General features: G+C 41.1%; 1 protein-coding gene across 3 annotated transcripts; it reads left to right on the top strand.

The window, feature by feature from the left end:
* The first annotated feature begins 667 nt into the window (after positions 1-667).
* mlh1 (mutL homolog 1, colon cancer, nonpolyposis type 2 (E. coli)) lies at positions 668-11,241 on the top strand. 3 transcript variants are annotated; one of them, XM_051960177.1, is made up of 20 exons: positions 668-891; positions 1,005-1,162; positions 1,400-1,490; positions 3,371-3,469; positions 3,559-3,632; positions 3,745-3,817; positions 3,904-3,995; positions 4,083-4,125; positions 4,952-5,040; positions 5,137-5,249; positions 5,340-5,433; positions 5,516-5,669; positions 6,237-6,565; positions 8,105-8,244; positions 8,629-8,737; positions 8,815-8,878; positions 8,953-9,117; positions 9,205-9,297; positions 10,789-10,899; positions 10,983-11,241. In XM_051960177.1, the coding sequence occupies exons 2-20, from the start codon at positions 1,056-1,058 to the stop codon at positions 11,136-11,138; spliced, it is 2,196 nt and encodes a 731-aa protein (XP_051816137.1). In that variant the 5' UTR covers positions 668-891; positions 1,005-1,055; the 3' UTR covers positions 11,139-11,241. The 3 variants fall into 3 exon arrangements, with proteins under 3 accessions (XP_051816137.1, XP_022062930.2, XP_051816138.1); XM_022207238.2 differs by lacking the exon at positions 668-891 and having other exon boundaries at positions 907-1,162; XM_051960178.1 differs by lacking the exon at positions 668-891 and having other exon boundaries at positions 907-1,188.
* Positions 11,242-17,275: the final 6,034 nt, after the last annotated feature.

Here is a 17,275-nt window from a genome sequence, read left to right as displayed (position 1 = left end):
AGCTAAAACTGTTGTTGCACAGCACTGCATATATAATTGCAAAAATAATTCTGCAACAGTTGATATGATGCATAGATGTCAGAATAAACGCTGTTCTCTAAGAGATTTTGAAAAAATAAAATTCTCTGGAGGGGCCAGGTAACTTCAGCTCATTTTAATAGGGTCATTAGACAACTTGGACAATTTATTACTTTTAGGCCGTCAAGTAAACCATATACAATTGTAAATTTGGGAGTGGGTTGGAAAAATATTATCAGCATATCTCTGTAGTGTCAGTTCTAAGACGTCAAGAATAATAAAAAAAAAAAAAACTCCAGTCTAAAAACAGCTTGTTTTAATTGATAAAAGATATAGAGTTAAAAACAATGAAAAAACGTATCCAATTGTTTAACAAATCCCTAAAAAAACGCATTTACGTGTATCAAAATTACATATTTGCAAGTTTTATCCAAGAAAATAATCCCTTCGTGCCCTAAAACTAACTCCACATTGTTGTTCCCTTTTTTGGTAAAACGTGTAAAATATAGAAAGTTAAATGTTTCATGACCACATCGTTACATGGCGCTGCGCTGTTGTGTTTCAAAAATATCTTCCTGCGAAGAAGAATTTCAGCGAATGACGTCTCCGTACAACAGGACGGAAGCCCCGCCTACTCGCTACCCGCGCTGTCACCAAAGAACGTGTATTATTAGAGGATGTATCACTTCATCGCTTTTAGGGCAAGTCGTGCCTTCGACAAAGATTTTTATTTTATCACCAACTGTTGAATAGATCAAAAGAAAGACTATCCAGGAAAACAAAACCATTTCAATACTGAATTCTTATAATGGTGGTTGTAGGAAGAGTTAAGCAACTGACATAATCGTTTGTGGTCCGCCATTTTGGGGAAGAGTGAGATATCTTTTTATGTTCCTACTCTCTACTCACATGCTGTTACTTGTCCAAGATGTAGCGCTACATATTAGCTTGAATTCACACTTTTTAACCTACATGTGCATTTACAGCTACTTCCTGCCGTGTAACTACTGTGAAACTCAGTCAGCAGCTCTGTAAGCATGGCGGGAGTTATCCGGAGACTGGACGAGACTGTTGTCAACCGAATTGCTGCAGGAGAAGTTATCCAACGTCCTGCCAACGCCGTCAAAGAAATGATTGAAAACTGGTATCTGACGCACTACACGATTAAAAGTAATTTATCCCAAGAGCTAATGTTAGGTGTATAACTAAAATTAGCCGCAGGAGGACCAAGAAACGTGTCACCACACATCAGCAGCCGCCATTGTTTACATCTCATGTAACTTAGTAACAGTGGTGGGATTCTTCCAACTGACCGGATAATTCAAATTAAAATGTAGCGTGACTGTGTAGTAAATGCCATTTGTGTTTTCAAATGTTCTAGTTTGGATGCGAAGTCCACCAGCATTCAGGTGACGGTGAAAGACGGCGGACTGAAGCTGCTGCAGATCCAAGACAACGGCACCGGGATCAGGGTGGGTGACAGGGGCGTCTTCATGGGGGGCAGGAGGGAGGACCAGGCCCTGGAGCTGGGTCCCTCTGCTGGGTCTATTTAGCATTTAGAAGCTAATTGGAATGAATACCAGTCAGTTCCCTTCCATGGTGATTGTAAAAGGTGCAATATGCAAGATTTTGAACATAAATCCGAAACTGATGATCGTTTATTAGGTACACCTCCGCAATTGTTTAACACAAATGGCTAGTCAGCCAGTCGCATGGTAGCTCCTCAATGCATTTAGGCATGTAGTCGTGGTCAAGACGACTTGCTGAAGTTCAAACCAAGCATCACTATGGGGAAGAAAGGGGGAGTCAAGTGACTTTGGCATGGTTGTTGGTGCCAGATAGGCTGGTCTGAGTATTTCACAAACTGCTGATGTACTGGGATTTTCATGCACAACCATCTTTAGGGTTTACAGAGAATGGTCCGAAAAAGAGAAATTATCCAGCCTTGTTGATGTGAGAGGTCAGAGGAGAATGGGCAAACAGGTTGAACAACAGTATCTCAAATAACCTCTGGTTACAAACAGGGAAAGCAGAATAACATCTCTGATCACACATCATGTCCACCATTGAAGAAGACGGACTGCAGCAGCAGAATACACCAGGTACCACTCCTGTCAGCTAAGAACAGCAAACTGAGGCTACAATTCATACAGGCTAACTAAAACTGGACAATAGAGGATTTTAAAAACGTTGCCTGGTCTGACGAGTCTCTATTTCAGCTGCGACATTCAGATGGTCAGAATTCAGCATAAACAACATAAAAGGACGGCTCAATCCTGCCTTGTATCAACGGTTGAAGCTGGTGGTGTAGTAATTGTGTGGGAGATATTTTCTTGCCAGATTTTGGGACCCTTAGTACCAACTGAGCATTGTTTAAACTCCACAGCCTACCTGAGTATTGTTGCTAAGCATGTACATCTCTTTAAGACCACAGTGGACCATCTTCTGATGACTACTTCCATCAGGATAATGCACCATGTCACAAAGCTCAAATCGTCTCAGACTGGTTTCTTGAACATGATGATGAGTTCACTGTACTCCAGCGGCTTCACAGTCATCAGATCTCAATCCAAAGTAAAAGTATACCACCAAAAATTAAGGCAATTCTGAAGGCAAAAGAGGGAGTAAACCTTTTATTAGCAAAGTGGCCTGTAGCAGCAGACAATTCTCTGCTATGTGAAGATATAATGGAGTACTAGCAGCCTTAGCAGTAAAAGTCACACCTCCTTTATGTGTGTTGTAATCTGGACTTCTTAGTTCTGTGTTTTGTCAGTTCAGGAGTGCATGTGCATCAGTGCATGTAAGTCCCTCCCTCTGAAACTGTTGGAAATTCCCTTATGTAAACAGATTGATAGTGACCTCCTAAACTACACTGCAGTGTAAAAGTGTGGCATTTGGTCAGTTCCCCAAGAGCCAAAGAGATTAAAAACAATGTGTTTTATCTGTGTTATTTACTTAATTTATCTGCACTCCAATGTTCCACTCCAATCATTGTATGTCGGTTTCCACTCAATAATGCTCTCCGGAACATCGATAGTCCAACTAAAGATAATGTTACTGGAGTTGACAAGAACTGGTTCCACAAGTCAGTGTATTTTACAATGCTACCATGGGCTAATGGATGCAGCTGAATATTTTTTGTTGCCTCTCGTGTACAATCTTTCTGGTTCTAAATGAAACGTAAAAGGTCAGGGAGGTGTGACCAACGAACTCGTTTGTGATCACAGGAAAGATTTTTCAGAGGTGTGTTCTTTGTGCTCTGCCTATAATTTAACAAGGATTTTGGGGTCAGATTGAAGGTATTTACGCTGAATCTGTCATTTTCTAACCAAGCTTTTTTTCACTAACGCAGAAAGAGGATATGGAAATCGTTTGCGAAAGATTCACCACCAGCAAACTCCAGACTTTTGAGGACCTCTCAGCTATAGCAACCTATGGATTCAGAGGAGAGGTGAGCAGCGTTACTTACTCTGAGCTGGGTAATAAATGGTGCCGCACAGTTTGCTGCACGTCACATTTATTGTGTGTTCTTGTGTGCAGGCCCTCGCTAGTATCAGCCATGTTGCCCATGTAACCATAACAACTAAGACAGCTGATGCCAAGTGTGCTTACAGGTATCATTACGTTACTAAGTGTGGTTTGCGGCCTCATTGAGGATTAAATGCACATAACAGTAAATGTCAGAGCTCTGTAATGTGTTGAATCTGTTCTTCTGTTATCGCGCAGAGCAAACTACAGTGACGGCAAATTAAAAGGCCCTCCCAAACCGTGTGCTGGCAACCAGGGAACGCAGATTCTTGTGGGTTCTGGGAGAACATCAGCTTTTACAGAATAAAGTTTATGAATGCTGAGATGCTGACAAACTGCTCCTCTTATTGTTTGCAGGTGGAGGACCTTTTCTATAACGTGTCTACAAGGAGAAAAGCTTTAAAGAGCCCGAGTGACGAGTACTCCAGGATTGTAGAAGTGGTCAGCAGGTCTGAGCTTTATCCCTTATGCCACATGAGTTATACTTCTTGGATTCTTTTCTTCTTATGCGTATTTAATGTTATATTTCTTTGAAGGTACGCTATACACAACTCAGGAAAAAGTTTCTCTGTGAAAAAGGTGAGATGTGCTGATTGTTGTTGTCCTCTGAGGGATATTTGGAGTTAGAAAATTAACTGAAATCGGCTCCACTGTGCCATTTAGTCCAAATTTTTCTCTGTATTTCTTCATTTTTACTCCGCCAATGAGTTATGTGACCATCGGCTTACATTTGTCCGTCTGTGCCCAACATTACTCAAAATTGGAATAACGGATTGGGGTGAAATTTTCAGGGAAGGTCAGAAATGACGCAAGGACCAAGTGGTGACATTTTGGCAATGATGCAGCTTATAATCTGGATCCACGGATTTGTTCAAGATTTCTGTATCATTGTGAGATAGCGGTACAGCGTCACAGTAACTATGACAACAAGTGAACGCTGCATCAGCTGCCTGCTGACGATCACATGACTGCGATTCTACTACAAATCCACCACTGGAGACTTATCGGGACTTATCTGTCAGAAGTGATACAAAGAACAATTGATTAAATTATGGGGGTGTTTCTGAGTCCCATCAATTCCTGCCGCCCGCTACATATTTAGTTCACACGATTCACTATCCATACATAACGTACACATGAAGAACACACGCCTGTGCTCAGCGCAAGGTCATTTTGTTTGTGGGTACATCTATGTTAAATATTAAATGGCCACATTCTATGTTGCAGTGATATCTGCCACAAATTTTTTTTAAAGATTTCTGCCATCACAAATGATACGACTGAGCAGCCTTGAGTGCTTTTCTTGTTTGAATATGCTTCCCTTGTGACAGAAAAATGACAAGATGGGGCCGTACATTATCTTTTATTTACCACCTGTTTTTATGACTCCTCTTTCCTTTTCTAGCAAGGAGAGACAGTTGCAGATGTGAGGACTCTACCCAATGCATCTGTAGTGGATAATATCAGAGGAGTTTTTGGCAATGCAGTCAGCAGGTATTGCAGCAAATATGCTTTGATGATGTCTGCTCTGCCGTGACTTTTTATCATCTCAGCGCTGACTGCATGACTGACTCTCTGTTATGTTCCCAGGGAGCTGATCGAAGTCGGCTGTGAAGATCAGAAGCTTGCTTATAAGATGAAAGGCTACATCTCAAACGCAAACTACTCAGTCAAGAAATGCATCCTGATCCTGTTCATCAACCGTATGTATTATGGGAAACTCACTGGAAATATGGCAAAGATACCATAGTCAGCAGTGTGTTAAATACAGCTTGTGATTTATGGTGCCTCAGATCGCCTGGTGGAGTCGAGTGCTTTGAAGAAAGCAATTGAGACCGTTTACGCTGCATACCTTCCCAAGAACACACACCCCTTTCTGTACCTCAGGTAACTAACGGTGCATTTGTCTGTTCATTCATCTGTTCATTCTGTTCATTTCCTGCTCACCGTTGCTTTCTAATCCCAACAGTTTGGAAATCGCTCCGCAGAATGTAGACGTGAATGTTCATCCCACAAAGCATGAGGTGCATTTCCTGCACGAGGACAGTGTCATTGAGAGTGTTCAGAAGCACATCGAGAGCAAACTTCTGGGCTCCAACTCCTCACGCACATATTTCACTCAGGTATAAATGGATCAGTATCACTCTAAATGTGCTGCTAGTGTCACAGCGGGGCTGATTACCGTGTGTGTTTTGTGTTCCTATAGCCATACTATTTAGTCTGCCAGAAAGACATTTAGTATGTCCCTGTACGTAGCACGTCAAACACCCCAATGTCCTACAACAGTTTGCAGTGTGCAACCTGCATGTTATTCAGCCCATTCTCACCTGCAATCCTCTGGGAAGTGTAAGATGTGTAACGGTGTGCTGCACAACAACAAACAATTTGAGCTCCACAGAGCATAAAGACGGATCACAGCTCAGTTTGCACTACAGACTGTGACAAATATATGATCAAGACAGTTGAAGTATAAGGTCCATATAACGACAAGATGCATCCATAGTGCATGCAATAGAATGTAATTTGTATGAGTAGCTGCAGTGTGTCCTAAAAGTAAAAGTATGGGATTTTTCCACATGTTTTTACTAAACCCTTCTCCCCTCCCACTGATCTTGTCAGTTTTGAAGTGTTAGTCCATTTGTGGTTCTTTTTCTTTTCCTTGAGTACAAAAAAAAACTGTCTTTGTGCAGACGCTGCTGCCAGGGTTGTCCATCTCAGGTGGCACCGAGGTCAAAGCCCCCGGCGCCACAGCAGAGTCTACTGAGCGAGTCTACGCACATCAGATGGTGAGGACCGACAGTCGCGCACAGAAGCTGGACGCTTTCCTACAACCAAAAGAGAAGCCACCTCCTGACCCCGAGCCAGCTGGTCCCAGCAGGAAGGACTCTGTGACCAAAACAGTGCAGCCGGATGTCGTAGAGATGGACGATGCAGACCTGCTGGAGGCTCTGGGTCAGCGGGAAGCAGAGGAGCCAAAAGGCGAAGAAGAGAACAGTGTCGCTGCTCACGATGTTCAAAGGTGACAGATCTACTTTCAGTGCCAGCGTTAGTTTGAGTGAGTCAGTGTGTGCGCTCAGCCTGCAGGGGTTAGTGACTCAGTCAGGCAGTAGTACTGTGAGATACCCTGATGCAATTTCTGCAAGTCAGAGCAGGACGGATCTGAATGTATGATTGATCCTCCTGTGAGCAGATCTGAACATTGACCGGCAGCGGATGAGTTGAGTAACAGGGCAGAAGGAACGTTATAAAAGTAAACATCATGAATGATGTCACCAACTTTGGGCCAATCTTTAACAAACGCCTCGTCATGTTTACGTGCTACTGACTTAAAATGAGTTTGCATTTTAGAGAAATACAGAACAACTCCACCTGTTTGACTGTTTAAACACACACATTATTTTTTGTTTATCTGAAAGGTGTTGTAGTGAAGAGCCCGAACAGAATGATCACCCTCTAACAGTTCTGTGGAACTTTTATTTTTAACCTCTTTTACCTCATTGTTTTGTTTCATAACAAGCAAATTCACTCTGTGATTCAGTTTCACTGCTCTTGTTGATCCAGTTTTCTGCTAAAAGCTGCTACCTGGAGCAGCAAATAGCAGAGACAAGTCAAACATCTGGCAGCTTAAGAGATAGATGGTTTGGGGGTTTTTTTGGCTTTAATTGACAATTTGGTAAAGAGGCAGACAGGAAAGTAGGGAGAAGAATGGGAGAGTAGACCTGCAGCAAAGGGCCATGAGCAGGAATCAAACCTAAGCCGCTGCGAGCCAGATGTTGTTTTTAGTAATTAGTAGAAATCAAAAACCAACAAGAACAGGGGGAATAGTGGAGTTTGTTTCCCAGATAACCAAAGACATGACTCTGAAGGAACGTTAATGTTGCTGTGACAGCTTGATGTGCAATTTAGTTCTTTTTTTTTTTTGTTAAATCTAATCAGTACCACTTAAAAAATGATCATATTACAAAGTTATACACCAATACGCCACAACAATAAAACCACAGACAGGTGAGGTGAATAACGTTGACCGTGTCCTTACAATGCAATGTTCTACTGGGAAGCCTGAATCCTGACAATCATATGGATGACATGTACCACCCACCTAAATATTGTGCAGACCAAACAACACCGGCCTCATGCCACACTGCAACAAATGTTCAGTACTGGCTGGAGGAACATGTCAAGGATCATAAGGGGTTGACTTGCTCTTTAAACTCCCCACATGGATCAAGCATCTATAGTATATACTGGAACAAGTATGATTCATGGATGCTTGTTTACCTGCAGTAAACAGGCGGTTTGAATGTTGTGGCTGATTAGTGTGTTTATGAAATAGTGGATTTCTGCTGCCGCCAAGTGGCCAACTGACTGTCAAGCTGCTTTTGTTAGGACAAGTCAAGAAATATCTCCTGCTCATTAGGTGTGTGGTAAACATTTCTACAACCACTTAAATCCTACAGTGTGTCCTCTGCAGGCTGGTGTGTTACTGTCTCAGCCTGTAAACATACAGAGTGTCCTCTATAGAAGAGGTGTGACAGCGGAGTGTGTTCCTGTGAGGCAGGAAGCGACCGAGGAAGGAGCAGACGGAGCAGGAGGACGAAGACGAGGATCCGACGGTTGCAGCTTCACCCAAGAGACGAGTGATCAAACTAACCAGCATCAAAGAGCTGAGAGCTGAGATCTCTGAGAACACACACAAAGGTTTGGCCTGACAAAACACAGTGTGTGTCTGTGGGAACCGGCTCTCGTTGAACAGAGTTTCTGTCCCTGCTAAACTGAGCTGCCTTACACGAAAACCTACACAAACAGTCCCCTCTTTGTCTTTCTAAATTTGTCTTTCTGCTCCAGGGTGCAGCTCATTTTCGTAACTAGTTTAAGACGAGTTCTTGTCGTGTCACATCATGATCTCATAACATAAATAAAACGGCTCATTGTGTTGCCATATCGACACATAATAGACTATGTTATAATGTGTGAGAATCCTTTTGAGCAGCTTTTAAAAAGACTGAAAATTCACTCAAAAAGCTTCTAATTTCACTCATCTGCCGATTTTTCATCTTTTGGGTTTGTTCACATTTTCTCCAGGCCTTCAGGAAATGCTGCAGAACCACTCCTTTGTGGGCTGCGTCAGTCCCCAGTGGACTCTGATCCAACATCACACCAAACTGTACCTGCTCAACACCACAAAGCTCAGGTCAGAGTCACAGCAAACACTCGCTGCTCAGCTCAGTTGTGTGTCTCTCCATGTCTCACTTTTTGTCTCTGTTCCAGCCAGGAGCTCTTCTACCAAATACTCATTTATGACTTTGGGAACTTTGGTGTACTGAGGCTCTCTGTAAGTAAAGTCTGCGTTGTGAGTGATAGAATATTTACTGCGCAGAGTTTAATGACTGATTTATGTGCATTCAGACACCTGCTCCACTTTATGACTTGGCCATGTTGGCTTTGGACTCAGAGGAGAGCGGCTGGACAGAAGACGACGGTCCTAAAGAAGGCCTGGCTCAGTACATCGTGGACTTTCTGAAGAAGAAAGCTGAGATGCTGGAGGACTATTTCTCTGTAGAGATAGACCAGGTCTGGAAAATTGTCTTGCACTATTTAGTTTATCACTGTTGCCGCTGTATTTGACCCGTTCTGTTACTAAAACTGTGTCCGTCACAGGAAGGAAATCTAACAGGACTTCCACTACTCCTGGACAAATACACCCCAGTAATGGAGGGTCTCCCAATGTTCATCCTACGCCTGGCCACGGAGGTAACGTCCCTGATAGCCTCAAAGTACAGTCTTTAAAGTAAAACTAACTTAGGTAGAGCCTGAATGATTTTTATATCAACATATCTTTATCACATCTGAGTGCCTTTTGATGATGGAGAACACTCACTGACACTTTGGCTTTCTTCATAATTTCTGTGTAGGAAACACATTTTTAAGTGTTACGATGGTCTGCCTCGCTTCTATTGTTAGTCGCCTTTTTATCACAGCAACACCCTACTTTCAGTATAATACTGTTCAAATGATGAGTAGTGTGGTGCCACGGTGTGTTCCAACACTGCTTTTATGCAGACATGGGGTTACAAGTAAACAAAAAAAGTTGGGACACCTGTAGGATTTGGTAGCACCAACTTTCATGGCTTGATCCATTGCTGCAGAACAGCTTTAAGTTGTTAACCATTTCTTGCTCCCTGAAAAAGGCCTTTTGTTTAATTCTGAAATGTACATACAGTTTTGAGTAACCTTAACTTTTTTTAACCTAAGGCGGTTCACCACTTACCTTTGTACCGTTTCAAGCTCTTCGTCAGACTTGAACTACATGAATTTCAATAAAAAGCTGAAAGAATAGAATAGTTTTATTGCCATCGTACATGAGGACATGACAAAAATATAAGTAGCTGCCACTGGATGATGCATTGAAAGAAGCTATATTAATGTCTATAAATAAGAAAGTTGAATAAAACAAAACTATATTAAGAATTCCAACATATGCAAAAGAGGCACGATATATACAGTACAGTGAGGAGGAAATAGGATAAAAAAACCCGATAAAATAGAGTAAATATGGGCAGGAGATGGCACGTAAGCAGCTTTATTAAAAGTGACACTGAGTGTTGTTGCTTTGAGTTCAGACGCCTGATGGTTAAAAACTGTTTCTCAGCCTGTTTGTCCTGCTTTTTAAGGATCTGAGTCTCTTCCCTGATGGCCAGCAGGCTGAACAGGGGGTGTGCTGTCTGCCCAGATCTTTTTTCCTCTGCTGAAGCAACGGGGGGTCGCAAAAATTGGGGCGTTCTAAAACTTTCGATGTTTAGTGTATATGAGAGGTAAATTATAGGGGCAAAATGATGGGGTCACTGTTAATGAATTTGATACACTTCTGCAGATTTAGTGCTGTGAGCGCCGTGTCGCTGTACAGAGCTGACTTGAATATTTATGCCGCCCAAATTTACCTCAATGGTTTCTGAATGTTATAGGCCCACTCTGAACTTTTTGACATGACCTCATTTGTACTTTGCTGAGTGTGCTCCAGACAGTGCTGAGAGTAAACGGTGGAGTCGCAGTGCACTCTGCTGGGCAAACTAAGTATTTTAGCATATTTTTCCGCATTGTGTTCTCTTAAAAAAGATTCTATATTCGTGCAAAGCGGACAACATATGTTGAAACATATCAGTGATCAGCCAGGTCATGATATCGGTTGGGCTGCATACAGGTAAGGCTCTAATCTGAAGGTCTCTGCATGGTTGTGTTGTACAGGTGAACTGGGACAATGAGAAGGACTGCTTCAGAGACTTCAGCAAGGAGTGCAGCATGTTCTACTCCATCAGGAAGCAGTACATCCTGGAGGCCGAGCCAGGAGAGGAGCAGGTGTGGAGACTGAACCTTGTCTATTCCTTCCAGTGTTAAAGATCAAAACGGACCTGACCAGTGTAATGATTCTGATGTTCTAGGATGCTGAGGTGAACTGTTGGCGTTGGAAAGTCGAGCACGTTATCTTCAAAGCTTTCCGGAGCCTCTTCAGTCCTCCGAAGGACTTCAGTGAGGACGGCAGCGTGCTGCAGATCGCCAACCTGCCTGATCTCTATAAAGTGTTTGAGAGGTGCTGAATCTGATGATCAAATCTGACTGGGAAAAAAATCAACCGTTTATGCTGCTCTTTTCTGTTTGATGTAAAAATTTAACTGTAAATAAATATTTTGTATGAAATAAGATTTTGCATGTTTTACTTTAGGAGAGAAAAACTATTGTCTTATACAAGGAAAGGTCTCAATTCACTGCACCATCTGTAGTTTGAAAACCTTGTTTAAACATATTTCCAAACTATTATAAATGAAAGATTGGACCTTCTTCTGGTCATGAAGAATGAGTGACCAAAATAAGTATTTATCTTACAGTGATAAGCTGAAAAAAAAGACATTATACCACCCCTGTGAAAGTGATGGTCTCAATCTGAGCACCTTTAAAAACTGGTTCTGCCACTCTGTGAACAGCAAGAGCTGCTTTGGCAAAACCTGCAGCAGCTTCTAACTTACATGTTCCATGTGTAGAGTTGTTCTGGACAATTTTTGTTTCAGTTTGGATAGGTTTAGGTAATTTGAGTCACTGAGTCATTTCGGACAGTTTTTTAATCTTTTCATTCAGGAGGTTTATGTCATATTGAAACATTTTTGAAAAGTTTTAGCCATTTTGGACACATTTCAAGCCATTATAATTTGTTAGTATGTGTTTTTTTGCAGTTATGTTTTGTATTTAAGTGGGGAGGTGCGGTGAAAGTGGAAAGGAAAGCTAGACGAGTGAGAGTGGGAAGAGAGGGATGATGATGGAGGAAATTAAGGCAAGGCAGTGGACTAAAGATGGAGTGCAGGGATGAGAGTGGAGGCAATAAAAGTGAGGAGAAATGGGGGAGACAGGAGGCTGTATATCAGTTTACAATGAGCTGCCTCACTTCTTCCTGCTTTTCTTTCTGCTTTTCATCATTCTGTTCTTTGTCTTTTTCAGTTTCTTTGTGTTCTCTTAGTGTCTGCTTCTTCCTCTAAACAAGTCTGAAGCATCCAGTCTTTTTCTCTTTCAGTAGGTCTTCATTTTCTTCCTGCATCATTTCATTTTCCTTCTGCAGTTTGTTTTGTTTCTTCAGCAGGTCGATCCATTCTTGCTGCACATATTTCCAACCAAAAGGGAACGGTGAGAAGAGAAGACTAAGAAACAGAATAAGCTGCTGGTTTGTTCATTCTCTGCACTGACTGATTGAAAGATGCTCAGCCTCCTGCTGCTGGGGCCCTACAGACATCACTAGCAGATTGATGCACAACCAAACCACAGACAAGTCCTTGGATCACAAATTATCTCAGACATTTGTCTCGTTTTTCTTTTTACCAAGGAGCCCTTAGAAGACAATTCTGTGAAATAACAAGAAAAGAGACATGTATTTGAAAGCTATTCAACATATTTTGAAAATATTTGCTTCTTCTCAACACAGAATAACCATGAAACAACACAAATGGAATCTATTCAGTTAAAATGGCAAATTTAAAAAAAGGCAAATTCAGAACACAAACATTAAACCATGATAAAGTATGAAATCTCCACCCCTTTTTTTTCTGCTACAGCATAGTATTAATTGACAATGCATGCTGATAAATATTTTTCTTCATTTGTACAGTTTTGTTGTGATGGACAATTATTTAATATATGCAGCATATTTAAATGAGAAATTATATTCCTTTTGTATGATTTTACTCCTTTAAACTGAGCACAGGCTAAGCTTTTCACTTGCCGAACATCTGCAAATAGACAACTATAATTTACTGATGTTCCCTAAACGCCTCACATGCATTAGCTGCTGTTTAACGCCTGGAGTTCACTCAATCAACTGTGAGACCAAAAATTACTTTAAAAAGAGTGAAATACGGAATCCTGAAGGGACATTTACCCTAAATAAAATCAGAGTTGTTCTATCTATATGGTATGTTTTCTAGGATCGAAGCTTTTAGCTATAAACAATGCAGTCGGTCATGTTCTTGTAATTGTGAGAAGCCAAAATCAGGATTGTGGACTCATGTTCATGTCATTTTGCAGGTCTGCTAGTCATTGTATAGTGTTGTTTCTTATTCACTGGGTCAGTGTGTGTCTGCCAACCTGCAGCTGAACTCTTCATCATGATGTCCTCACTTTATTTTTTTGTTGTTGTTTCATGCATCAAGCAAAGACACAGTGACAGAACCAGGGAAGAAGAAACAGACCAACAGCTCAGTGATGCACTAATGTCACACTTGAACTCTGACTCTGTCAAACAAACAGAAACTAAATCCTTTGTTTTACACAAAACTCCTAATGGTGACCCAGCACTTTGAAGTTACAACTTAGATGAGAACAGCTGATGTGTTCATGGTACCTGTCCTTCAGCTCCTCCTTGTCCTGCTGCAGCTTCAGTCTCACTGTGGCCTCTTTCTTTACTTCCTGCTTATGAGTTCAGAGAACTTAGACAGACCAGCCACCAAACACTGCAGTTGTTGGATCTTCAGCTGGCCAAACTTCTTGTTAGCTTCTCTCTTGGTCTCCAGTAGAGTTTCTAGCCGGCTCTCTTTCTCTAGAGGATCTGTCACTCTTGAGCTTGTTGCTTAATGTCTGAATCTTTGCTCTGTATACTTGGCACAGATGGTATTTTTCAGATTTTGGCCTGTCCTCAAGCTATACTAACTGATTTGCCAGCTACCTTAATAATCGTATACAACAAGTAAAGTCAGAGAACTTTATGTCAGGACCTTTGATCATCGCTAAGCATGTACCTCAAGGCTCCATCTTGGGCCCAACTTTGTTTTCCATCTACATAAATGATGTGTCCAAAGCTATTGGTGCCTCCTGAATACGCCTATATGCTGATGACACCATTATTTACTCCACTGGTCCATCACTTCAGTCTGCTGCATATACCCTTCACCTCAGCCTTACTTCAATCGAGGAATCTTTTCAGGGTGTGTATGTCCAGTTTGCACATGACCAGACAGAAATACATGAGCGTAAAGTTGCCACAATCGTTTAAACACAAAGTGCTGCCAAGAAAGAACAAAGATAACTATATTTCCACAGAGTAACATGTGACGGTATTTGATTTAAAACTCGCTCAGGCATCCTGACGCTAGTCTTAAACAGATGACAGCGTTGGACGTTAAGGAAGGACATTATTGAATTACCAGAATATGTAGAGAACTGCTCCCCAACAATTGAGTTGCTACCAGTTCTAATTATAAACCAAATTTAGTAGTTTATACTTGTCTGTCTATTGTTGACCTGAGGATGTTTAATAGAATTGACTCTTTATTTAGGCACAGACAATTGTTACACAGTTACATTGCACAGTTTTTTGTTCCAACTTCTGCTAGACTTCTTTAGTTTTACTGTAAATGTGTTTGCATTAACGGTCAAAGAGAACCTTTGCTGTAGATGCTCTATTTAAAAGTGCCAAGGCTCCACATGGTTTTCTAAAAGTAAGACTTGGTACAAGCAGCCAGGAAAAACAGAATTGGGTCACGAGTCCCATAACGATACCCGAAATGTTCCAGCACAAATTTGACTTTTATTGCATCTATACTTGTGGAGAGATCAGCACTCTGAAGGAAATCTACAGCTCCACTGATGTTTCCAAACACCTGTGTAAGACTGGAAAATAGTTTGAATGTATAAGAGAAACTTGTAAAGCTGCATGAACATGTGTATATAACTGTACTGCTGCCTTTATTCCAGTCACAACAGTATATGCAAACTAGACTCTCATTAAAAACAAAAAGAGCTGGACAATCCGTCAAACAACCACTTGTTTTTGCATAAAAAAGGGGCAAAAAATGAGGCATTCCTAACAATTCAACCCAACATTGCTCTTTTTGCATCACTACATTTGTCTGTAACTTTACCAATTAAGATTTCTGCAAATTAAACATATTAGGAGCTTAAAAAATGTAATGTTATATTAATTAAACTGCCCAAAATTCAGTTCAACTATTTTGATACTCATTTTTATGGTTCCAGCTTTGAGTTTTTGTTTAATAATTTTAATGTACTTTAAATAATTTTGAAGTTGTAGTGTTAGTTGGACAAAGCAAGCACTTCGGCCTCTCTGTATTTTTGATGTAATTTCTCAACATTTAAAAAAAAAAGTTGTTTGCCAAATCAACTGACTAATGTAAAAAATAATCTGCAGATTTTGAGAGTTTGTAAAATAATAATCATTAGTTTCAGTCCAATACAAAAAAGTTAGTCAGCTGCAACAGTAAATTCCTGATTTTACAGTAACGTCTGAATAAAAATAATCTAGTGACGTAAAATAAAATAGTATAATAGTCACAGATGACATTTTAAAAGCAGAACCTTTAATTGTAACACAGCATTTTTACAGTGTGTCATTATCCTTTTTAAAGGATTTTAAAGTTTCCTACACTGCAGGTTGCTCATGTCTAAAAATGGCCTGATACGTGTGGGAGCAACTCCAGTGACAGTTAAAAAAAAAAAGGGTTTCACAACACAGAAACACAAGAGCAAATATTTAACTTCTGATTTCTAGTTTGTCGATCTGTGTCCAAACCACTGACTATTTTACTCTACACTCACAAGACGATAAGAAAGTGAGCTGTGATCTGGATCTAGTGCTGGGAGAACATGAAGCTTTTGGGTACATAACAATCACATTAAAAAGAGCAAGATTTGAGGCATTTTTATAGCCTAGCCACGCTAGACCCATGTTCTGAAGGCACAAGGGTCTAGGCACGCTCAACAGGGAGGGAGGCGGGCTAAAAGGTTGTCTATCAAATCACTCTGCAGCAGTTGGGTAGGTATACAACCAATCAACGCAACGAATAGGTTGGCGTAGTTCCTACAGCACCGGATTGTGGCTAAGTCCCATTAGCTTCCCAACCAGCGGAGCCAACTGGTATATTAAGGATTTGCCATATCCCGTCGGCAGAAGTCCAAATACGTCTTTCTTCTCAATGAAACACTTCAGTGCCGTCCTTTGTTTATCTTTCAAGTTGAATTTTAGCTTCAAATCTTTAAGGGCTGTGGCCAAAGCCGAGTCGAAAGATAACTGTTTATTGTGCACTGGTTGTTTCTGTCAGAATCGTCACGCCTCTGTCGTCACTTAGTTACGTCTGCCTTCTGACTCTACACTTCATGGTGATTGGTCAGGTCAGTTTTAGGAGAATCCAGCCTCGAGCCTTATGGAGGGTAACTAGACCCACCCTGGCAGAGAATTAAATTCGTTGCCGTGGGTTGTCTAGCACGGCTAGACAATCTGCTACTTTCACTCTGTAACGAGACGGCGGTTATTTTAAAGACCCAGCTCCTGGTGAAAATTCAACATCCATCAAAACAGAACTGCAGACAGTTAAATCTGAGTTGTCGGTCAGTATTTCAAACATCAAGTCTGACCCGGGTGCCCTAAAGCGCGCTGTGGGTGAAACGGAAACTTCAGTCTCCACATCACAGACGACATCGTCTCACTCCAAAGCAGAGCACCTGTCTGCTGAACTTTTAAAAGTGGACTATAAAGGTGAAGAATGTGAGCAGAGGAACAGATGTGATCAGAAAGAAGTCATTTTCTTTTTGCTTTTTTTCTGGTTGACTTCATGCTGTCTGATGCAGATGTTGGAGTTGATTCTGATCTTTCAGGAGAAAAAGCTGCTTTTCCTTCAGACTTTTCAGGAAATTATATTCTCAGGTTTTCTCTGCTATTTATATTTTATAATCTGTGAATATTTCATTATTGTAAAATAAAGTTGGAGGCATAAAGACTCATTTAGTTATTTTATTCCTGTAATCTTTGATGTAGCAGAACTAAACTTCCATTTTCCTTCTTGTGTCAGTAATGTAAATTTCTAACGAAAAAATTGGTTTTTTTAGGGGGGGCCCCACAGGGTGGCTAATCAGACCATAGGGGGCCACTGCCCCCCCGTGTCCCCACAGAAGATCCACCACTTGTCCTACAGCGACTCCACTGGCTCCCTGTCAAATCTTTATGTATGCTTTTTATGTATTTTAATCTGTTTTATTGTATTTGTTTTTACTGTAAAGTGATCTTGGGTGTCAAGAAAGGCACTTACAAAAAAAATGTATTATTATTATTAATCACTTGGTCTTTGGGTCATTTCTGACCTTCTCTGAAAATCCAAGTCTGTCTTTTTTAGCAATGTTTCGCACAGACAAACGCTGATCGTCATATAGCTCCGCTGCGTTCCTTCGCAGAGTAATAAAGACA

This window comes from Acanthochromis polyacanthus, chromosome 15 (assembly GCF_021347895.1).
Source record: "Acanthochromis polyacanthus isolate Apoly-LR-REF ecotype Palm Island chromosome 15, KAUST_Apoly_ChrSc, whole genome shotgun sequence".
NCBI lineage: Eukaryota > Metazoa > Chordata > Actinopteri > Pomacentridae > Acanthochromis > Acanthochromis polyacanthus.
Note: the sequence above shows the minus strand (reverse complement) of the source record. Positions and strands in the feature narration are given on the sequence as shown.

What these genes read in the sequence shown, in the direction of transcription:
- mlh1 (XM_051960177.1), top strand. Translation starts at nt 1,056, where the DNA reads ATGGCGGGAGTTATCCGGAGACTGGACGAGACTGTTGTCAACCGAATT. An exon ending in ACAACGGCACCGGGATCAGG is followed by an intron (nt 1,491 to 3,370) that starts GTGGGTGACAGG and finishes TCACTAACGCAG; the next exon opens with AAAGAGGATATGGAAATCGT. An exon ending in CTCAACACCACAAAGCTCAG is followed by an intron (nt 8,738 to 8,814) that starts GTCAGAGTCACA and finishes TCTCTGTTCCAG; the next exon opens with CCAGGAGCTCTTCTACCAAA.